The sequence below is a fragment of the Tenrec ecaudatus genome, chromosome 8 (assembly GCF_050624435.1).
Source record: "Tenrec ecaudatus isolate mTenEca1 chromosome 8, mTenEca1.hap1, whole genome shotgun sequence".
Classification (NCBI taxonomy): Eukaryota; Metazoa; Chordata; class Mammalia; order Afrosoricida; family Tenrecidae; genus Tenrec; species Tenrec ecaudatus.
The window spans coordinates 12,475,573-12,499,657 of NC_134537.1; the positions used below are offsets into that span (position 1 = coordinate 12,475,573).

At 51.3% G+C, this 24,085-nt stretch overlaps 1 protein-coding gene across 1 annotated transcript in view; it reads right to left on the reverse strand.

Annotated features, from left to right (window-relative positions):
• Positions 1-22,441: 22,441 nt before the first annotated feature.
• EXOG (exo/endonuclease G) overlaps positions 22,442-24,085 on the reverse strand; it is a 33,885-nt gene continuing 32,241 nt past the window's right edge. Inside the window, exon 6 of the mRNA XM_075556036.1 lies at positions 22,442-23,350. Coding sequence (XP_075412151.1) covers positions 22,889-23,350 — 462 coding nt within the window. The 3' untranslated portion in view covers positions 22,442-22,888. The remainder of the gene's footprint in view (positions 23,351-24,085) is intronic.

The window sequence follows — 24,085 nt, forward strand, 5'->3', positions numbered from 1 at the left end:
CTACAAAGTATCCAGTAGCATGCTGAGGATTATTAACCCCTCTGTGGCTTGTTCATGTCAATCACACCTCCTTCCTTTTCCAGGGCCATGTGTTTCCATCTGTAACGTGTGTGTGTGTATGTGTGTGTGTGTGTGTGTGTGTGTGTGTCTGTGTGTGATGTGAGGATCTTTCTGAAGAATTCCCTAACTTCTATCCACAGCAGCGTCCTTTCATTGCCAGGACGGCTCTGATTTCCTCCCAAGGCCTCTTCTCACTGAGGGCACCCCTGACCACCACCTGCCCATGTAACATTACAGTAACCCAGCCAAAGCAGCCTCTGGCCCAGAGAATGCCCTGGGGCCCAGCTCCTCCATCACCAGAGAGAGGGGACCCCAGAGAATGGAGACAGAGAGAGAGCTGGGAAAGTCATAGAACCTGAGGTGGGACCGATGAGCCTGGGAGGCTGGGCCAGGGACCTCCCTTCTGCTTGTCCATGGTGTCACACCCTCATGACCTCCTAGCCCCAGCTCAGCCCCACAGCTCTGAGCAGACCAGACCTCCATCAGTGGCACCTACAGAGGACAGCTGGATCCCCAGGGAAGCATCTTAGTCCTGAGCCCCTCCCTCAGGGGGTGGAGGCAGGGCCGGGCATGACGGAGGGGTGGGGGTGCAGGACAGAGGTGTTGGGGAATCAGTACACGCAGATCTGGGGCTGGTGCCAGGGTGCTACAGGGAGTGAAGAGGAGGTGTTGAGAGCAGGGCCCAGGCCATGGGCAGGATGGGGGCGGGGTAGGAGGGGACCCAGGGAACTGAGGGGGTTCTAGGTGGTGGGGGTCTGAAAGTTCTGAGAGACCAGAAGACAGGGGGCTACCGAGCAGCCAGGGTGGAGTGAGGAAGGTCAGGGGAAAGGAGTGGGCACGGGGTCAAGGAGGGACTGTGACCCTCTGGCCTTCCCCCTCTCCTGTCCCTTCACTTACACTAAGGGTGCTCTTCACGCTCATTGTCACCTACTCGATTTCGGCAGGCCTGCCCAGCCTGTCAGCCCCCCGCCAGACCCTGCTCACCCTGGGCCAGCCACCCAGCCAATGCTGCCCTCAGGCCCAGCCGCAGAGCCCCTCCAGGTCCTGCTCTTGTCCCGGTGCCCCAGCTGAGCACCACGCAGTCTCTCTCACCAGCCCCAGAACCCCTGAGAAGTCAGACGTCTGCACCTTGCCAATTTAGCAGCCACCCCAGCAGCCACTCCCCACCCCCAGCCCCACCCCCACCCCCTGATTCAGATGCCGAGCCAGTGGGGGGTCCCCTTCGTGGCTCTCTGTCTCCTACTAAATGATGTCAGAGTCTCTGCGTGGGGCCCTCTGGAGAAACCAAGGTACGGGTCCGTCTGTTAAGCAAGCGTTTCTTGTATTGAGCATTTTCTAAATTCCAGAGTTATGATAAGCCTCAAACCAAACCCACTGCCATCGAGTCGATGCCCTGTCCTACAGGGACGAACTGCCCCTATGGGTTTCCAAGGCTGTCACTCTTCAGAGGAGTAGAAAGCCTCATCTTTCCCCCATGGAGTGACTGGTGGTTTTGAACTGCTGACCTCAGGGTTAGCAGCCCTTAGAGTTATGATAATAACATAAAAAAATTACCCAGACTTGGTCCTTGCTCCCCAGAAGCTCCCGCACAAGTCAGGGAGATAAGTCACTGCCTTCAATCAAAGCCCCAGAACAAAAAATCATATCAATGTGAATGAAGGGGAGTACAAAGTAGAGACCCAAAGCCTATCTGTAGGCAACTGGATATCCCCTTACAGAAGGGTCACAAGGAAGAGATGAGACAGTCGGGGTGCACTTTAGCACCAATGAAACATACAACTTTCCTCTAGTTCTTTAATGCTTCCTCCCTCCCACTATCATGATCCCAATTCTACCTTACAAATCTGCAGAATGATGAGGGCAATGAATGTACAAGTGTGTTTTTCACAGTTGATGTATGTATAGATTGTGATAAGAGTTCTATGAGCCCCTAATAAACTGATTTTTTTAATTGGCTAGACCAGTGTATGCACACAGGTATAGATAAGAGCTGGAAACATAGGGAATCCAGGACAGATAAACCCCTCAGGACTGATATTGAGAGTAGCCAAACCAGAAGGGGAAGGGGAAGGTGGGTGGAGAAAGGGGGAACCGATCACAATAATCTACATATAACCCCCTCCCAGTGGGAAGGACAACAGAAAAGTAGGTGGACACATCAAGTTAAGACATAAAAAAATAATAATTTATAAATTATCAAGGGTTCATGAGGGAGGGAGGGCTGGGAAGGGAGGAAGGGGGAAAATAAAGAGCTGATACCAAGAGCTCAATTAGAAAAAAAATATTTTGAAAATGATGATGGCAACAACACAATGGATGCATGTATGTATTGTGATAAGAGCTGTACGAGCCTCCAATAAAATATTTTTTTTAAGTCACTGCCTTCAAGTGGATTCTGATGGCGCTGTGTCGGGGAGATGAGATAACCGATAGAACTGGGTGCTGACCCACCCAGTCTGCAGCACGGTCGTCCCATGTGAGTCAGAAAAGCTCGCTCTACCGGCTGAACATGGGGAAGCAGATCATCGAGAAAGAAGTAAAGTAGCCCAGAGCGCTGATCATCCGCTGTACCCGGGGAGACACGTGTTCATCGTAAACCCCGTAAGGATGGGCTGTTTATTGATACAAAATCACTTTCTGACAGCACAAAGAGTAATAAGTGAGAATCGTTCTGGAGCAAACTGGAGCCCATCCCTTTTGGGGATAATGGTCAAGAGTGCAGTGGGAGAGAGTGCTGTGTGGAGAGACCCATGAGAGACGTCTGGATGTGGCCTTGACGCCTAGTGTGGCTGTGGAAGGAGCTTCGTGTTTTAAACACCTTTGTGTTGATTCTTGCTGACAGGGGGCACAGCTCACTCCACACCCATCAGCGATCTCTGCGTGTGCAGTTTAGAGACGCTGTTGATCGGTTTGGGCGGGGGTGGCCACCCCCTCCTTTTCTGAGCCGTCCCTCCTCCATCAGCATGAACTCACCACCCCCTCGGGGACGTATCGAGCCTTTCCAGGGGCTGCTCCCAAGCTGATCCCAGTATCACAGTTCTTTCGAAGAGCATGCCACACGAGGTCGACACCCTTTATTATTGAAGCCAAACCAGTGTGTGGTTTAAAGACGACTTCGGGAGATAGCTCAGAATTTGGGGGTTTAAAGATGATCTAGGGGTGACAGTCTCGGCTTTCATTCTGCGTCAAGTTCCCCAGGCAGCCTGGCTTACAGTGGGGTGGTAGGGGGTGCTATTGAGTGGGCTTCTGCTTTAGAAGGACCCTGCCATCTTCTCTAAGGCACCCTGGGGACAGAGTGGTTACCACTTGGACGGTACCCCAAAAGCTCAGCAGTTAGAAACCACCAGCCCACTCTGCGGGGCTAAGACAGGGCTTTCCACTCGGTGAAGCATGGCAGTCTGGAAACCTCCAGGAGGGGCAGTTCCGCAGTGCCCTCTACAGTCTCCCTGAGATGGAATGGCTCAAAGATGGGGAGCTGGGTTCCGTTTGTTTGTTCGGCCATCTCCTCTGAAGGACAGGTGTGTGAAGAGTGAGGATGAGCCAGGCCATGAGGAGGGTGACATGGTGGTGGCTTGGACCCAGATAGAGGCAGTGGAGACTGGGGGCCTTGGGAACTGTAGACAGAACACCCAAGGGTGGGTGAAAAGGTGACTCTGGTCTCTGGTAGGGACAGTAGAGAGGGTGCCTGTGTTCGTCTGGATAGAATAGAGAAATCAATCCACAGAAACTCATGTGTATGAGAGAGTTTTCTAAAGGGTAATTGTACATTAAGAAAGCATCCCAACCCAGTCCAGTACAAGCCCGATATTAGCCCATATGTCTGATACCAACCTATAAAGTCCTCTTCAGACTCATGAAACACATGCAAGGATGCTGAATGCAAGACCATCACAGGTCCATGGGTAGAAAGTATTTGGATCCAGTGGCGTTGTAAGCATCTCAGCACTGGCAGGGGTCTCCATGTGGCTTCTCTGGCGTCAGAGGTCTGGTTGCATCAGGGTAGGTCCATGTGGCTTCTCCAGCTCCGGGCACTAGTGTAGTTCCATGTGTCTTGTCAGCTGCAATGTCTCCCAAGGAGTGAGCCTTGTCAGTAGAGAGTCTCCAAGGGAAAAGAGAGAGAGAAGTCTTCCGCCTCCAAGGAAGAAAAACCAGATTTCCCAGAATTCTCAAAAGAAAGCCATGCCCACACAGAGGCCTCATTGGCTATGACCCGATTGACAGATTAGACTCCACCCCTTCACTCTTAATCCTCTCAAGTCTCAAACTGACACCAGATTCTATAACTACCACATGCCCCAAAAGACCTCCAGTCACCAACCCAGTCAGCCTCAGGCCTCTTGTACCTTAGAGGATCTGTCGGGGCTTATTATATCCAATAATTCATTCTAGGCCTCATGCCCCCTGACCCTTCTTCTTCATTTTTTTTCCGAGGCTTGGGAATTTTTTAATGCAGATTCTTAATTTTCCAAAGTGAGATTCTCCTGTGCGTTTGAAGAGAATCTGTTCAGTATGGCACGCCCACAGCACCAAGGGAGCCTTATTAAAATGATGGTGTGGGTCTCAGAGGAAGGGCTCTGGCCGCCTGTTCCCTTGTGGTGGCACCCTGGCAGACTGCATTTCTCGGCTGTGGAAGAAGTTGGGTGTTTGAGTTGTTATACAGAGGTGTGCTCTGCTGTCCTGGCTTTGAGGAACCAAGACTCCCAGGGGTCCCAGAACAGAGACATGAGACCCGTGGGCTGTCCTGGTAGGGTGGAGGAGGGACACTCTGGGTGGCCGGCATTGTCAGAGCTGGGGCTAGGGAGGCACGTTGTATCATGGGATTGAGCTGGATGGAGGAATAATTGGGTGATCCTGGGCTAGTCTTCGGGAGATGCCCCTCCTCTTCTTACTCCCAGTTGGGCCAGAAGAGCTTCTGTCAGCCAAGCTTGAGCTCAGAGTTAAGGGCCGCCCCGCTGCAGGTATTCCTTTGGAGCCTCAATAGAGTTGGAGAAAGACCCCTTCACTCCGGTGACCAGGCCGAGGGATGAGCCATCCCAAGCGTGGAAAGAGGAAGGCAAGACTGTTCCCACAGACCTGTGACCAATTCCCTGGCTCCAGGTGCCCCTCGACCCTGCTTCTTACAGCCCTGGGCACAGGTTCCCAGAACTGCTGAATGGCGTGACCCCCTGCTGAAAGCGTCGGCTTTCAAAGGCCACAGGTAGGTCACCGTCCTGTGGTGGGTGGTCTCGGTCCACTTCTAGTCTTCGCTAGTGGCCTGTGTACCTGACACGTCCAGTCCCCGCCTTGAGCGAACTTCGCTTTCTGCTTCGGCTGTCGGAAAATAGGGCTTGGGGCCTGACCAGCACAGTGGACGTGTCACTGTTGAGGCCGCGTGACCACCTCACAGGGTCCAGTCCAGCATGGAAGACAGTAGGACTCCCTCACAGTCAAGCGGAGCCCCAAGGGTTCCCCGCAGGGATGAATGTCTAGGCGACACCCCTGCGTGTCATCCACAGGCTCCCGCTGAGCACACAATCGTCATCTCAGGGGGGCAGTCTCTGGAAGGATTGGTCGCCTTAATTCAGGAACCCCCGGCGGGCCCCTGATATAGACCCAGTCATCACTCTGTGGTTCCGGAGCTAGAGTTGACTCAGAACTGCCCCCTAGGCTTTCTGGGCAGCCATCATTAAGGGAGCAGAGGGGCAGGACAGTACTCCCGTGGAGCTGCTAGAGGATTTGAACTACCAACCTCAGCTGCCCAGTGCTTAACCATTGTGCCACCAGGCTCCTTCCCACCAGACCTCCTTCACTTCCAATCTCTGGAAGCAGCAACTGAACATTGTTTGTATCCCTCCCGGAAGTTACGGGCTTCTTTGCAAACATTTTCGTAGACCACAGACTCTCGGGAAGAGGAAGCCTTAAACCTCACCAGGACACAGCCCGCACCACCTGGGGGATCAGGCCTTTCCACTCAACCCACGTTCATTAGCAGAACTAAGAAAACCCTGTCGGGTAAGCTTCACAGGCTCCAGGTCTTTCTCTCCCGTCATTGGTCATTTTCTTTTTAAACCAGGAGGCGTTGACTACACAAGCAATGAAATCTCCCACCACGGTTCGGTTTGAGAGCCTCGAGGGGGATGTGTTTGGGGAGCAACTTGCCAGCAACACCCCCATTGACAACCCCCCAACGGGGGCTTTGGTCTGAGTGCTTTTTACCAAGGGAAAAAGGCGCGTTTCCAGGTGGAAATCTTCCAGATGCGTCTCCCCGTCACCGTGTCACCAGATTGTCCTGAGCAAAAGCTTTCTCATAAATTATCTTTGCCTCTGGCTGCTCACACTCTGAGGGCACAGAGGTGTCCGCCTCTGATAGCACCCACGGCGGGTTGGGGGGTGGGGGGATTCGGCAGTTCCCACAACTAGAGACGCCAGAGGAATGCTGACCAAGGAGGGGGAGCGGAGGTCGTGACATGAGAGAACGGAAGGAAGGAAGGAAGGAAGGAAGGAAGGAAGGAAGGAAGGAAGGAAGGAAGGAAGGAAGGAAGGAAGGAAAAAGGAGGCCAGCAGGGTGGGAGAGGAGAGAGGTCTGGAGGTGTCCCTCTCCTCACTCCCCTAGCTCACCTTCCTCCCTTCTGCTATCGGTGTTTCAAACGCTAGCAGAGTTGCCCACGAGAGACGGGTTTCCATGGTGCTTCCAGGCTAAGACAGACTAGGAAGAAAAGTCTGGAAATCGACTCCCAAAAGCCAAGTCCAGGAAAGCCTTGGGTGTAGATGTGTACGGAACAGCAGCCAGCAGGGAGCAGGAGGGTGTGCCCTGAGGCCGGAAGGCGTCTCACAACTGTTGCAACAACGGACTCAAGCCTCCAAAGCTGCCCAGGAAGCTGGCACCTGGCTGGACAGTAGTCCATCCTGTTCTACTTGGGTTAGGGCCCCCAGGAGCTGAGCCTGATAACAACTAAATAACCACAGACACCCCTAAGCTGTATGCTCTTCCGCACCCCACCCCCAGCCTCTGACCAGAAGTCACCTCCAAGGGAACAGATTGTTCAACGGTCGACCCAAGCCCACAGCGCACTCCTGTTGCGATGCAGACTCGGCTCCCGATCGCCCCTTGAACAGGGCCGGGACTCCTTGGAGAAATAGCCCATTTGGGGCCGGAACAGGGAAAACCCAAGATTGAACCTGGGACGATATCTTATGGCAGAGGAGAAGAGAATGTTCTGGAATGACGGAGGCAAGTGAAAGGGTGCCACAGCCAGCTGGTATGGAATAATGGAGTAGGAACCACCCATGGATGGATCCAAATGCACCCCCTGTCCTTGGAGTTGGTTCTGTCTCATCATAACCGTGCAGGACGGAGCAGAACTCAGCCCTAGGATCGCTGAGCCAGCAAACGCCGTCATCTTTCTCCCATGGGGCTGCTGGTGTAGTTGAGCTGACCCCATGGCGGCCACTGGGACTTGTGGGTGAATGCTAGTGGCTAAGAGTTTGATGAAGGGTAGAGTCACAAAGTAGTCCCTGCAATTATTTCTTGATTAGAAAAGACTAATTGTACAGCAGGGGGAACGGGGTGGGACACTGCCCAATCCCAGGGATCTGAAGTAGCCTCTCTGATAAGCAGGGGCCTCTCTGTGCCTCCAGCTAGGACAATCAACCCTTGGTAGCCAGGGCTCCAAAGACGCAGAGCCTGAAACGGGGGACCAGGAGATGTAGACAACCACAACTTGAGACATGACAAAAAAGGTCAAGTTCACGAAAGACTGGGGAACCTTCCAGACTAAAGGGATATGACCGCTAATTGAGGTGGGTGACCCGGAAAGGAAAATAAAGAGATATGATGATCACAATGACATAATTAGCTATGGGAAGCGACTTAGCGAACTGCATTATATCAACAACTACAGAATCTGGTTTGGGTCTTAATACTGTGGTGTAAGAGAACATATGTATGCTAGAATATATATGCTGACGTATTTAGGGAATAGAAAGGCATGATGTCTTCAATGACTACTCTCATGTGATTCTGAGCAAATTCATGTATGTATATGTGTATGTATGTGTGTGTATATAAAATAAAATGGGAATTTTCAAAGCTATTTATTTAAATTTTTTACAAAACAACCTTATCACCTTCAAAGCACTCTCCATCGCACTTAATACATTTGTCAAATCTGCAGTTCCATTCTTGGAAATGTTTTTCAAACTCATGTTTGCATGGCTGACAGCACCTCCCTCATTTTTTGTTTCACCTCTTCTATATCATCAAATCCCTGTCCTTTCGTCCATCTTCATTCACAGATACAAGAAGAAATTGCACACGGAGAGGTCAGGTGAGTCAGGTACATGGGCAAGAGAGGAATGCTGGCTTGCAACAAAAAAAAACTGGTACACTGAGATGGCTTCAGAAGCGGGTGCATTGTTTCGGTGGCGAAATCGGGCCCCGGTCTGCCACAAATCAGGCCTGTTTTTGTGCACGCTGTTACACAATCTTCTCAGAACCTCTCAATAGAAAGCTTGATTAACAGTCTGACCTGGTGGAACAAACTCTTAATGCACTATTTCCCTCACATAAAAAATACGAATGGTCATTGGGTGTGTGTGTGTGCGTGTGTGTGCATGTGTGTGTGCATGTGTGTGCGCGTGTGTGTGCGTGTGTGGCACAGAGTAGACAGGACATTGGTGGGTCAGTGGTAGGATTCTCACCTTCCATGTAGAACTGAGTTTGATTCCTGGTCAAGGTACCTCAGGTGTAGTTACCACCCTCCGTCAGGGAGGCCTGCACGTTGCTATGTTGTTGAACAGATTCAGCAGAACTTCCCGAAAGCAACTAAGAAGAAAGGCCTGATGATCTACTTCTGAAAATCAGCTGATGAAAACCCAATGGACAATCACCACGGTCCAATTGCCAGCAGATCCTGCAGACGGTACTGAGAGCCAAGCTGCGTCTTGGTCCCTTATCTATGGGGTGACCACCAACTGGGGCTGGCTAAATGGCAGCTAACAACAACAATGTGGTGTGATGCATACACAAACATATATGTGCGCACACACACATGCAGAGTGCTTGGGAAAGAAATAAATAATAAACACAAAGGTTACAGATTAGAATACTTGGGAACTTCTTGCAACCTTTGGATGACCTTGAAAGTACAGTTGAGATTTATAAAAATAAAGACAATCGCCAGTAGTTACATAATGTTAGCTACCTCCTTGCTGGGCATCATTCAAAATAGGTCCCATGTATTAACTCACTTGGTGTCCCCAGCGGTCCTCTGGGGCTGGTGGCACTGCCGTCAAAGATGGGGAGATGGAGGCACAGCAATGGCAGCAGGCGACAGCTGGCTGACGCCCTGCCGGTTGGTGAGGTGGTGGACCTAGGGCTGCCCCTGCTGCCTGGCCCAAAGGCCGTGCCCTAGCCAGCATGCTCTGTGGCCTTGCCTGCTGCACGGAGGCTCAGAAGAGACACTCACAGAGGTAAGGCAAGCAAGTGCACCCTTACACACAAGCACACACCCCACATTGCAGCCTGCAAAGAGCTTCCGAAGGAAGGGAGCCTGAGTTAATTAAAGGTTATTGTGCCAACCTGGCTGATAAACACATGCGGGGTTAATTGAAGGGCGGAGGGATAAATGGCTTGGTGAGCCTCGCCTTTCTAGTTCTTGGGTCTCTTGCTTTGTGATAGTCGGACCAGGGTGCAGCTGCCTTAGCCAGTTCCCTGCTTCAGCTGGCAAGGCTCACTTCCTGCAAGACAGCCCAGAGGAGAAGCACCATGGATCTACCCCAATGCAGCCCTGGGTGCTGTAGCAGCCATGTGGAGACCCCTGCCAGCTCTGAGATGATTACACATTCACTGATTCTGCTTTCCTCCTGCAGTCAGCATCATTGCGTGTGTTTTGTGAGATGGAGGACGACTTTGTGGCTTGGTGTTGGGCATATGGATTAATGTTGGACTTGTGGGTTTGGGCAGCACTGGGTTGGGATGTTTCCTTGATGCGCACTTACCCTTTATATAAAACTCTCTCTTATACATATGAGTTTCTGTGGATTTGTTTCTCTAAAGCACCCAGACTAGCACAGAGCCTGACTCAATGTGGAAGGCTCTGTGTGGAGTTTGGTGCTTTGGGACTTAAGGACCCGGGGGGGCCGAGGGGCGTTTGCAGACTGAGACCCTCCCACCCTGGAAGGTTTCCTGTAGCCAGTCCTGTCTTCTTCCTAAAGCTTCACCCTTCTTGCTCTCCCTTCCTCTAGGTCTTCTCTGCCCGCCCAGCCCAGGCCCATATGCACAGAAATGGGGTTCCTGGCCGTGGTTTCGGGACCTAGAGGAGAGAGGGCAGGCAGTGCTCCAAGCAGTGCCCTGGAGCTGGAGATAGGCAGGCGAGCAGAGAAGATAGGACCGGAGAGGAGACCAGGGGCGAGTCCAGTGATAAGCACCGGTTGTGCCAGCCTCAGGACAGCAGTCACTGTGGGAACAGGCCTGCCGGAGGAAGGACGGCCATCCGCCTGGCACTGTGCCAGAAAGGACAGTGAGAGGCCTGGTCCTGGCCACCCCCAGAGAAGCAGAGGCCACATGAGGCCGAGACAAGTTCTCTAAGCCAAGGGCTCGGCTGGTCGGGCATGACGCTTCTGGTGGGGCAGAAGTGGAGTGGAACCCCGTCATTGCCCCACCCTGCTGCAGGACCTGTCACAAGGCAGCCGTGGATCACACCTGCTTATCAGGGTTGGGGTGTGGAGAGGGTGTCAGGGATGGGAGATAGGGCCGGGACAGGGCTGTCTGCACCACTGGCCCTGCCTCCCTCATTCACACCTCCTCAAAGGTCCCTCAGCCCACTCATCCCGGCAGCCTCCCTCTGTAAGCCACCCCTGTGGGCAGCCTTCTCCAAGCATTGCTGGGCCCTGGACAGGTAGCGAAGCCACCAAATGGGAGGGGACTCTGGACCCATCTGGCTCAGCTCCCCCACCCCCACTTTGCTGCTTTCTGAGAATCACACCACCAAATAGACCCCAGGGGCAGAGATCCAAGCCTGAGCCCACACCACATACCTCCGGGCTGGGGGACCTCTGAGGGCCTTTCCCGGAGCCAGCCATAGTGAAATGGGCTTGGGAATACATTGATCCCTGAGAAATCTCAGGCTACTCCAGTTTGGACTTCCTGCAGGGAGAGAGGGCACAAGCCCACCGTGTGATCCTGGAACCCCCTTCCCTTCCCCAGGATCCTCACAGCTCAGAGCTCACTCTTTCATCTCGGCCCCACTCCTCCTGGGTCTGGTTGGCATTAAATGACAAAGGTCAAAGGCCCCCTTTGAAGGGTGGGTAGGGGGTGGGCCAGGAGGTGTTGGGGCACAGAATATATCACTGGGGGATGTGGGGTGCCTTTCATGGGTGCTGGAGGTGGAGAACAGTATTGGTTTCCTAGGCCTTCCCCACAAGCTCATACGAAGGAAGATTCATTGTCTCGAAGTCCGAGAGGCCCAAAGTCCAGGTCAGCTGTGTTGCGTTCTTCTAAGGGCGAATCGGCCCCCTAGCTCTCACCTACTCCCCGGTGTCTCCTAGCAACGCTTTATGCTCCATGGCTTGCAGGTTGGCCTGGTCCGTCTCTGCCTCTGTCATCACAAGGCCTTCTTCCCTCTGTGAGTCTCTTGTACAAGGACCCCCACTCAGGACCCACCCTACTCCATTGTGAGCTCCTGTTCACCAACTGGTAACATCTTCAAAGGCTCTATTTCCAAACAGGGCCACATACACAGGTACCAGAAGTCAGGCCTGCGAGCCGAGCTTTTCAACGACATAGTTCGGTTCACCACACTGGCCCTGCCTGGTGGCTGGAGAAGGAGTCAGTTGGTTTGGCAGCAGGTAGGGGGCCAAGGCTCCTTGCTATGAAACCCCGCTTCTCCAGCAGTGATGGAGGAGTGTGCAGGTCTTGGAAGTGGAGGGGGGCCCCGACAGCAGGTCTTGGGGCACATTTCATCTTTTGATTGTGGAGGAACTGAGGCCGAGGGGAGGAGAGAACACACGGAAATAACTCCAGGATCCCTACGCTCTGGTTGGGGGTAGGGAGAGGGCGGGGTTTCACACCTGCACACAGCTGGAAGACCTACTTTTAGCTTCAATCCCGGCAGGGGACAAACACACAGACGGCCTGGCTCAGCACACTCCTGCAATCTCCTAGCGCCCATCTTCCTAGGGTGGCTGCCACGGTTCCTTCCTTTTAGAGACCTGACCCTTCAAGGCTAGGAGGGTGCGTGGAGGGGTGGGGGGAGACGAATCCAGCTCCACCCAGCCTCCGGGGGTCTTCCCCCAGCCTTGGACCCACAGCCCCAACCCGCGCCAAAAACAGGCCTGCGCAGTGCTGAGAGGGTCCCTTGAAGTTTCTTTTTGTTCGTGAAATGTAATGAACATTGAATGGGGAACCCGATCAGAGTCCTTCGTGGATGCCTTACTGAAAGAGACCCTGGTGATGTAGTGGATTACCCTTTGGGCTAAGAGCTGAAAGGTCCACAGTTCAAAACCACCAGCCATCCCAAGGGAGCTTTCCACTCCCACCAAGAGCTACAATCTCAGAAGCTCACAAGAGCAGTTCTACCCTGTCCTATAGTATCTCTGTGAGTCAGCATCGACCGTCAATAGGAGTGGGTTGGTTTTTTGCTTGGTTGGTTGGCTTACTTGCTTGCTTGTTGAATCACTTCAAAGCTTTTCTTGAGCACCTCCTGTGTTAGTCTGGGTAGGCTAGAGAAACAAATTCGTGAACACTCATGTGTTTAAGAAAGAGCTTTATATACAAGAGCAATTGAATATTGAGAAAACATCCCAACCCAGTCCAGATCAAGTCCTTAAGTCATTAAATTCAATATTAGCCCATATGTCTGATACCAATCTATAAAGCCCTCTTCAGACTCACAAAGCACATGCAATGATACTGAATGCAGGAAGATAACAGGCCAGGGGGTGGGAAGTCTTGTGGATCCAGTGGTGTTGTAAGCACAGGCAGAGGTCTCCATGTATCTTCTCCAGCTCCAAGGCTCTGGCTGCAATCAGCCTGTTTCCTTGTAGCTTGTGAACTGCACACTTACACTCATGCAGATGCACACACAAACACAGCTCACACACACACACACTCACATACACACACATACACTCTGCATCTCCCACTGGTACATGTGGAATTGACTATATGTCTGTGTGCGGATTGTCCCTAAATCACACATATACATACACACACGGACACACATACATTCACATGCATAGACATATACACACTCACATACATGCATACTCATATACAGCCATACACACATATACACACAGTCACATACACAGTCACACATACATACATATGCAGACATACGCACGCACAGAGACACACATATACATCACACACACACACACTCTCTCACACACTCAATTCAGCACTACTCTTGCCAAGTCCAGAACGTTTTGCCTGGATGCAGTGCCACACCTTGAAGGCAGGCACAGCCATGGTGGGGTCTGAGAGCCGGGGGCGAGGGGGCTCCTGGCATAAGAAGAGGCCCGAGTCGGCAGACCCTCCTAGCGCTGAAGGTGGATCAGGTTAAAGCAGGTGCTGACCAGCTCGGTGGGGCACGGCAGTTAAGACCAGTCATTGATGGGGAGAAGTGACAAGGGTTAGTTTCTGTTAAGGCGCAGTTTAATTTTATAAAACTTATTCAAGAAATTGGGTGGCTGGGGCCCAAGGAGACGGGAGGAAGGTCTCCCTTACAACTCAAAGATCTCTTCTCTGCAGTGGGAGCCGGTCCAAGGCTGTGGAGGGGTGGGTACAGCCAGAGGACTAGTTGGCCCTCAGAATAACCGGGGCTTTTGTAAATGAGAGATGGCAGCTTCACATCAGATCTGCTGAGTCAAAATCGCCCAGGGTGCGGTCAGAGGGCATCTGGAGTGTTTTGGAGCCAATTGTCCTAGATTTAAAGAGACCAGAAAAAAATAACCAAATGCCATAGACGAGCCTGGGCTGGAAGCTGGAGTTTAGAAGGTTAGCAAAGGCTCAGGGAGGGTGAGGATGGGGGGCGGGGAACACCGTGGACGTTTTAGATGATACTGACCCCTGGACAATTTTCTTGGATGTGAGGAGTGATTTGCAAATATAAAGGAACGTCCTTATTCTCAGACGATGCCGGCTGAAGTATTAAGGAGGAAATGCCACATGTACCACAAATAGTGTTTTGACAGAACAATAGCTTTTAGGCAGTTGGGGCTGGGGGGCGCGGTGGGGGTAGAGGGAAGCGAATGAGGCAAGATACTGGTGGAGGGGACGTTCCTGAAACGTCTGCAAACTTGCCGGCTGGGGTACGTACGATGCAGCAGGCCAGGTGATGCAACCTGAGCCCCGCTGGGCGAGGCCACCTCTGCCCGCGGCTCCGTGCATCCTGGCAGCCTGGAGCTTCCAGCGAGTCTAGGTTCTCTGCGGAGACCCGAGCTGGAAGAAGTTGTGAACAGATGTCGCCTTAGGCCACAGTGACCCCTAGAGGTGATGGGCGCCATCGACTCAGCAGAAGCCCACCCACCACAGCTCCCTCCCTCGGAATTTACCCGAGGGACCCCTCTGCGGTCTGAGCTGTAATAGTAAAATATAAGAACCTTGGCCGGGACATTCTAGTCTAGAAATAGAGCAAACCAGCTGAACTTGAAACTCACAAGTCATAGTGAACCTGCGGGGACAAAGGACGATTGCCCCTGCCTGTTGGGTTTCTGAGACTCATTGTTCTCCCTCAGAGCAGCCAGTGGGTTCAAACTGCCGACCCTGTGGTTAGCAGCGCAACTCATAACCTCAGGGGCTCCTTACAAAACCGACGGTGTGTGTAAAAAACTAATGAATCGGTGGAAGCTCCATCCTTCCGCAGATATGTGGCAAACTGTCCCATCGTCCTGTAATAAGCATCACTGTGGACCAGTTTGCAGTGTGCATCGCCCAGCAGGTCTCCACTGGCCCCACGGACTAGAAAAGTGGAGCGGTGCGAGGGTTTCAAGGACTCAAAACAGCGTCGGAACTGACGTCAAGACTCAGGATGAAGTCCTTGTCGGGGCTCTGACTGCAGGCCTAGCCTTCCACTGACCAAATGCTTATAGCTTTTCAGCAAGGGCCCGGCCCTGATCAGCTGCACAGAAAGAAGGAGAATGAAGAGGAACCAGGAAGATGGACGGCTGCTGAGAGCGAGCTACTGTCCAGGAGGGGGAAGCGCTGTGAGGGAAGGAAAGGGGAAGTGAGCGCAGCAGCACAGCAAGCAGATCCCAGGGAATGGAAATGGGTTGAGGGATAGGCTTGGATGCTTGAGATTCACGAGTTGCCTTAGGGACACCAAGGTACTTACAAGGATGAGGCCAGAGAACCCAAGAGGACAAGTCAACTCAGATTGCTTGGAGGATTCCAATTCAGGCTGGCATGGGTTCATTTCAAACAAAGCGTGTTTCAACATGTCTCTGTGGCCAGTGGATGGGCAGCAGGCAAGTCCCCACCTTCATACGCTCCTCTGAGTCTCTTTAGGGTGCTGGGGCGCAGTGAGTGACTCCAACTGGCTCTTCTAGCCATCGTCTTTGGAACTCCACCATGATGGGGTGGGACCATGCAAATAGGATGTCAGTTTTACCATCACACTGGGTTTAAAAAGAGCCACCTCAGGAGCAAGAATGGAGGGATCTCACTACCCTCAAGAAAGAGCCAGGTGTGAGTGTTGTGCGGTGAGCCTCCTCCATCCAGCTGAAGGGCAGGAGGAGATAGAGCCAAGAGCCAGAGCATATGACAGTGTGAGACAGTTGAGTGCCTCTGGGCTTGCTTGCTGAATGAGGGGCCTAGGTTTGCTGACACACACAACTAGAACTGAGAGCCTTTGGGCTGATGCTTAAGACAGAGTGGAGTATTCTATGGGTGCTTGGCAGCAGCACCGAAGCAAGCTGTCTTAATGGAAGAACTGTATCCTTGAGCATTTCTGATCCTGAATTAAATAACCTGTTAGCCTCCCTACAAAGCCCATGACTACTATATTGTCTGGGTAACGTGTGGTCATTGCAATGAATCACCAAACTCCGCAGAGAAGGAAAGCACCATGGGTGGGGTGGAGGGGTGGGGTTTGACTCATGTCCGAACCGTTCAAGACGGCTGGAGAGTAGAATGCTACCGGATCTGACTTCCACCTTACCGGAATCAGCCTTGGGCTGATGTTCAGTTTGATAAAGGGTCATTGTAAGTCCGAATCAACTTGATGGCAGTAGGTGACTAGGTCCCCCTTGTGAAGTCACAGGTCAGCTCCCCCTGGCCCCCACCCTGCCTGCAGTTGCCCTTCAAAACGAGGTCCAATCAAAACAGTGGTTCAAAGGGGATCGGTGGGGCCAGGTCATTCCAAGGCACAAAGGTCAGCTCAGGTTATGATAGCGACTACTAAATTTAGGGGGTTCCAAGTGAGTAATCTAGATTTTTTTAAGGACATGGGATAATCATGGTGGTGTATAAAATTTTTAAAAAATTGAAATTGCATTGGTGAGCAAAAAGAACAGGAAAATTGAAACTGAAGCTCCCCCCTGCCCCCCCACCTCCTCATCATGACAATGCACCTCTTCAGAAAACCGTGCCCCAATTAAGTCCTGGGCATGTCTTTTTTGTGTGTGGGGGGAGGGGTGTCAGTCCTGGGCATGTATTTTTTTTGGGGGGGTCAATCCTGGGCATGTCTTTTTGTGTGTGGGGAAGAGGAGTGTCACAGAATTCAAAGAACATTGGAAAGGAATGTGATTTGAGTCCCTGAGGCGGCCTCGACTGCCATTTGGACGTGGTGTCAATATCATCTCTAAAGTCTGAGGAGCTGGCCCCAATCCCAACTATGTGGACAGCTGCCCCTTCCCCCAGAAGAATTTATTTCAGAGGACAGCACTGAAGCTGCAGGCTCAGGAAGAGAGACATGTTTGATCAGAACACACGGGAGCAAATGAAGCAAGAAGAAGAGAGAGTGGAGCACACCCTGGCCCACCAAGCCTTGAAGATGATATTCCTGCTCAGAGTAGCCAATCCACAGAGAAGACCATATGGCTGGCCCCACTATGAGACACAACATCCCTCACTGACCCATAGCCCTACAGGGGACAACACTGGAGACACTGGGAATTCCGCCCGATCTGATCCTACCACACGGAGGCAAAACACTAAGGGCGTGCAACAGAACAACAAGGAAAACAGCAACGAAGTTCCCAGGAAATACCAAAAATAGACTTTGGGACCAGGTCTTGGCACCCCATCAGACTCAACCAGAAAATACTCCTAAAGGCCAACAAACAGTCCTTGAACTAACTCTAAGCTTTTCTTTTTTGTTGTTATTGTGTTGTATTTTGTTGTGTTTTTTTGGGGGGGGGTCATTGGCTTTTTGTTGTTACTATTTTGTTTTCTTTTGTTGCTTGGTTTTGCTCTGTCTTGTTTTTGTGTATGTTGTTATCTCCGCAGGCCTGTCTAAATAAGATAGGCTGGATGAACAATCTGGAGGAGAAAACAACAGGACCGACAGTTCCGGGGGGACATGGGATAGGGAAAGGTGGGGGGAAAGGAAGTGGTGTTAACAAACCCAGGGACAAGGGAACAAGTAATCCAAATTGGTGGTGGGGTGGGTATAGGAGGCCTGGTAGGGCATCATGACCAAGGGTAATGTAACCAAGAGGAATTGCTGAAACCCAAGTGAAGGCTGAACATGATAGTGGGACAAGAGGAAAGTAAAAGGAAATAGAGGAAAGAACTAGGAGGCAAAAGGCATTTATAGAGGTCTAAATAAAGACATGTACATATTTAAATATATTTTTATATGAGGATGTGGAAATGGATCTATGTGCATATATGTATAAATTTAGTATTAAGGTAGCACATGGACATTGGGCCTCCACCCAAGTACTTCCTCAATGCAAGAACACTTGGTTATATTAAACTGGCATTCCGTGATGCTCACCTTCCCGACACAATTGTTGAAGACAAAGCGAGTGCATAAGCAAATGTGGTGAAGAAAGCTGATGGTGCCAAAGTGATCAGTTATAAGGCATCAAAGAACAAAAAAATCATATCATTGTGTGCTCACCTCCCCGATATGATCGCTGAAGACAAATGGGTGCATAAGAAAATGTGGCGAAGAAAACTGACGGTGCCCGGCTATCAAAAGATATAGTGTATGGGGTCTTAAAGGCTGGAAGATAAACAAGCGGCCATCTAGCTGAGAAGCAACAAAGCCCACATGGAAGAAGCACACCAGCCTGTGCAATCACAAGGTGTCGAATGGATCAGGTATCAGGCATCAAAGAACAAAAAATTATATCATTGTGAATGAGAGGGAGTACGGACTGGGGACCCAACACCCATCTGTAGGCAACTGGGCATCCCCTTACGGAAGGGTCGCAGGATGTAGTGTAGCAACAATGAAACATACAACTTTCCTCTAGTTCCTAAATGCTTCCTCCCTCCGCACTATCATGATCCCAATTCTACCTTACAAATCCGGCTAGACCAGAGAATGTACACTGGTACAGATAGGAACTGGAAACACAGGGAATCCAGGATAGATGATCCCTTCTGGACCACTGGTGAGAGTGGCGATACTGGGAGGGTAGAGGAAGGGTGGGATAGAGAGGGGGAACTGATTATAAGGACCTACATATAACCTCCTCCCTGGGGGACGGACAACAGAAAAGTGGGTGAAGGGAGACATCGGACATTATAAGATATGACAAACTAATTATTTATAAATTATCAAGGGTTCATGAGGGAGGGGTCGCGGGGGAAGAGGAATAAAAATGAGCTGATTCCAGGGGCTTACATGGTGAGCAAATGTTTTGAGAATGATGAGGGTAATAAATATACTTTATACAATTGATGTATATATGGATTATGATAAGATGCATGAGCCCCCAATAAAATGATTTTAAAAAAAGAAATATCATCTCTAGATGTAGGTAGACCTGGATAGGTTGAAAAACAATTCTCTTCACGTGTTGTTGTTTTTATTAAAAGTCTTGATGATTTTTCATAAGGAAAAGCAATGCACTTGAACTATGGTCTTGGTTAAGAGTGTTGAAGGTACCATGGACCGGGGAGGAAAGAACCAAATGGATCTGTCTTGGGAGTACAGGAAGAATGCTTGGAGGCGAGGATGGTGGGACTTGGTCGCACATGGTTTGGGGCAAGTTGGCAGGAAAGATCAATCCCTGGAGAAGGATGCCAGGCTTGGTACAGAGGAGGGGCAGCCACGGAGGCTTCAACTATGGGTTCTAACACACTGGGAAGGCTCCAGACCAGGCAGTGTTTTATGCAGGGCCGCTATCAACAGCCCTAACCTGGTCTTGTGGAACTACTGGCCTGACTTATAGCCTGGCGCCGGTGAAACCGTTCCAGAGCCCAGGCTCTGAGTGAGAATCCGCTGGACTCGGAGGTGCTGACCGAAGGATGACCTGCCCAGGTTTGAAGAAGAGGTGTTTCTCTGACGAGGGGCACAGAACGGATGCCAGGGGTCTTGCTTCCTCTGAGCTCAGAAGTCAGCGGCCACACCGAGGAAGCCAGAAGTGATCTGAGCCAGAGAAGTCTAAGCCAGTGGTTCTCAACCTTCCTGCCACGACCCTTTAACACTGTTCAAGTTGTGGTGACCGCCCCCCAACCATAACATCATTTTCATTGCTACTTCATCACTGTCATTCTGCTACTGTGACGAATCGTCATGCGTCTGAACTGCAGGATGTAGTAGGCGATCCCTGTGAAAGGGTTGTTCGCCCAGAGGTTGAGATCCGCTGGTCTAAGCGCTCCTGGGTATTCACCTTGTCGGCTGTCTCGGGGGACTGCTGGATGACCCAGGCGTCCCCGCACTGCTGCACCAGGACAGATCTCGCACATCCTGGAGGGCGGGTCAGGAGACTGGTTTGGTACCAGATACCACTTTATTTCCCACCACGACCGGGGTAGCAGTTTTTCATATGAAATTTGTAAAAACCGGAGACACTTCTCTGGATCTAAAACTCGATTCTGCATCACCTCTAGGGAGAGGCAGCCATGAGAAAAGCTGGAGCGGGAATTCCCGGGCAGTGGCAACAAGAGGTCAGAACGAAGCCTCCTCCCGAGTTGGGGTCTTAGCCATCAGCACCATCCCTCAGGCTCCTGGAGAAATGCCTGGGCCCCCATCACTCCCCACCCCCATCAAGGAGAGAAAGCACCAGAACTTTTGGTCACATTGACATGTTGGCTCTTTTCCCCCCTGAGAAATGGCACGAGCAAATGGGGACCAGAGCGATGAGACAGACTCGTGTTACTCACGCTCCCGTGTTCTGGCCCCCCGCTCTCCCTTTTCTTCCCAAGAGCACAAGGTCAATCGCTATCATTTTATCTCTAGCCTAAAGCCTTGGCCTTTCTGTTACAGGCACGCAGAAACACACTGCAAAGCGTGTCTTGTCATGCCGCACGGGAACATGGGGCCTGTAGAGAAAAGGTCCAAACGGTCCACTGCTTGTAGTTAGGAGACCACGGAGGGACGCCCATAAACCCAAGTGGACCGCTGGCTCCGAAACAGCCCCTTTCCCTGGCAGATGACCAGTGTCTCTGGGTCTGCGGCCCTCGACCCGATGCTGCCCAGGTGGACAAGCAAAAAGGCTAGCAAGCTGTGAGAGGAAGGCCACGGGACCGGCCCCTTCTCAGGCTCTGCGATGAACCAAAACATTCATTGCAAAGCAAAGGGACACAAGAATTTGAGCTTTAAAAAGGCCTGCCTTCCTGGAGCCAGGAGAGACTGGTTAACCTCCTCAAGCGAGGACCGATTATTTCTGCCCAAAGAAGTCTAAAATCCAGTCAATGCTGGCTCATCCCGAGAAGGTAACTATTCACGGAGTAGAAAGCCCAGTCTCTCTTCCTCGGAGCGGCTATGGTGGTTTCGAGCTGCCGGCCCAGTGGACCGCAGCCTGGTGCAGAACCACTACCCCATGACAGCTCCTCCGCCTAGAGTTTGTCAGAAGACATCAAAGTCCCCTTGGTTCTCTTGACAGCTAAGAAACCAGCGCCTCAACCAAGCAGGTCCCAGGGAAATCTATAGGTAGGGCGGCGACAAAAGTCCCAGTGCCAGGCAACAGAGATGGATCTACCCCAGGCTTCCTTCTCTCAGCCCTGGGTGGCTTCCTGGGAAACAGGAAGCTGGACAAATTACGTGAGCTCTCAAAGTCTCATAGGTAAGAGGGGTCACGGGGTCCCTGTGAGATGAGAGAATGCACAAAGCACTGAGTTTGGGGTAAGGCACAGACTAAGAGCAAAATTGTAACCGTTGGGTGCTTCGCTAGAGACACGCCCAAGTGGAGAAACACCAGGTCCATGAGGAGAGAGAGAAACAAACATAGTACATGAGGGCAGGAGACCGAGAAAGAGAAAGCAAGTGTCACCTAACAGCTTCCACAGGGCAGAGGGGACACGCCCAAGGCAGTCCTTAAGTTTGCAGCACTAAGAGCCCATCCTACTGTACACCGAGGCAGACACAAAAGGGGACGCCAAGTGCAGGGTCCCCATTAACATGACAAGACCAGCCCTCGACCTGCGGGCGGAGCCCTTTTTGGAAGACTGAGTCAAAATCAAGTCCTGCCCCAAAATGTTGGCTCGTCTGCAGACAAGCTGCCGTCTAAGTGAGATGTCAATTGAGTCCACAGGGAAGAAGCACACCATCGTCAGTCACTGTTGCGACTGTAAGTCATATAATCCGATGTTGAAGGAGGGGCCAGTAGCAGAGCCTACATTGTGAGAATCTGGTGTGCAGAAGGCGACGGGTGACAGTGGGAGCCAAGATTCATTTGCATTGGATCTACATAGGAAATAAGCCTCCGGAGAACTCCCCCTACATAAAATGGAGGGATTGGAGGAAAGCGGTCACTGAACAGAGTGCTTAGGGGAGAGGAGTATAGAAGTTCAATGGCATAAATCTGGCCTAACAGTTAAAACTTGGCAGGTAGCTCGCCCTTATGATGCAGGCTGGTCCTGATCTGGTTTCCAAAATTTTCGGTATTTTTGGTTTGTATTGTTTTGCTTGGGTTTTGTTTGTTCATATCAGTGTGTCTCAGAGGTGTGATGTCAATGCAGGTCACCCTCTTGAAGCTGTGTTATATGCTTTCCCATTTTCCGGTATGTGAAACCCAGGCTAGATGAACCTATAGTGACAGCAAGCAGAAGAAGGGCTTCAGGAGGGGAGGAGGATACAGTGGGGGTGGGGGGTTTAAAGGGAGACAATGTCAAGGAGGCCATATAAAAAAAGATATGCTTAGAAACTGAGTGTGGTAGCAATTGTACAATTACTTCTACTTGACGTGATTGAAATATGGAATGATATATACTAAATCCCAACTATTAATAATAATAAAAGAAACAGATACTGTAACATATTGGTGTTCTTTTTTGTGTTTTAATATGAAATACATAAAAAATATATATATATGTATGAAATACATGATTCAATGTACATTTGTTCAATGTAAATAAAATACTATTGAGTTTTGAAAAATCAAAAATTCCCCACTGGTTAAGAAACCGAAATTCTTCATGATCATAATTTAAGTATTGTGGCTCTTTAAGTATTTTTAATCTTCTCCTTCATAGTTTTGTCTAGGAAACAAAATGTACTAAGCTTGGAATAAACTGTTTGAGATGTGTAACATAAAAACATTTACAACGGCACCTCTTTGATCTACAGGGGACATTTTGAACTTAAATTTCAGGAGCAATATTGAACTTCAATTTCAGATCTGATCCTTTTCGTTTGGGGATCTGATCATGTGTGTGAAGCACGCCACTAAAAGAGAGGAACCTGCTGGCTTGATTACAGACGACAGCCCGGTCTGCTGGGAGGGACAATTAGGCTGGCTTTCTTTCCTGGGCTCCTGACTGCTCCTGAGCTTTCAGTCTTCCCAGCTTCTTCTCATAGAGACTGATGAAGCAATCGTCGGGTTCTACTCCTGCTTTCTTCAAGTTTTCCATGATCTTTTCCAGTCTGGGCACTGACGAGGCGCCGGCAATCTTCCTGGTGCTCATGTACAGAGTGAACTCCCGGAAACCCAGGAGCTTACAGGTGTCCACGGCACAGATGTTCCTGACATCGTGCGTCCGGTCCAGGTGAGGGAAGAACACCAGACCCGACAGCCGCTCGAGGTCCTGGAGGCTCACCTGGAACTCCGTCAACGGGGGCTGGAAGCCAATGGCCTCATTGGGCACCACAAAGGCCCCCAGGGCCAGAGGTTCCGAGGAGCCCGGGCTTCTGCGCGCCAGGATCACTTTATAGAGGTGTGAGGGGACGGCCACGTTGTCCTGACCAATCACCTGAGAACAAAGCAGTCAGGTTAGTGCAGGTCATCTGCGTCAGTGGCTTCTGACGATGCATTGATAAAGCAACTGTATCCATCCCTCTGCACATGCACACCAAAATCACAAACCCCCTCACTACCATCCAGTCAGTGCCGACTTGCTGCTGCGTTGATTCTGACTCATGGCGATGCTGGTGGCCTAATGCTTATGCACTGGGGCGCTAGCCCCCAAGGTAAGCGGTTCCAAACCGCCAACAGCTCCTTGGGAGAAAGACGAGGCTTTCTACTCCCGTAGAGAGTGACAGTCTCAGAGACCCACAGGGACCATTCCACCCTGTCCTACAGGGTCACGGAGAGTCACCTCACGGAGCAGGGCTCTCACATTCTCTGCTGTGTTTGTGGGACAAAAGACAAAGACTGTCACGGGTGAGTCCCTGGCCGCGAAATGTGTGGGAGAATTGTCACTTCCCCTGCGCCTCGCAATTACAGCCTGTGACACTCTCGCCATCCTGAGGTCCAAACTCCCAGCTCTGGAAAGGAAAAGGAGGCCCTAGGCTATCGAATTCACCAGGAGCTGAGCAGGCAGCCGCTAGAGAAGCAGCCAGGCAAGTCACAGAGAATCAGGCTCTCCGGCTATCGCCTCAGCGGTGCCTCATTTTAAAAACGGAACTGGGAAACCTAAATGTTGCTGGCTCAGGCCCTGCACGCCCCGGGACCTGCTGTCAAACACGGGCTGCGGGCCGTGTCATCA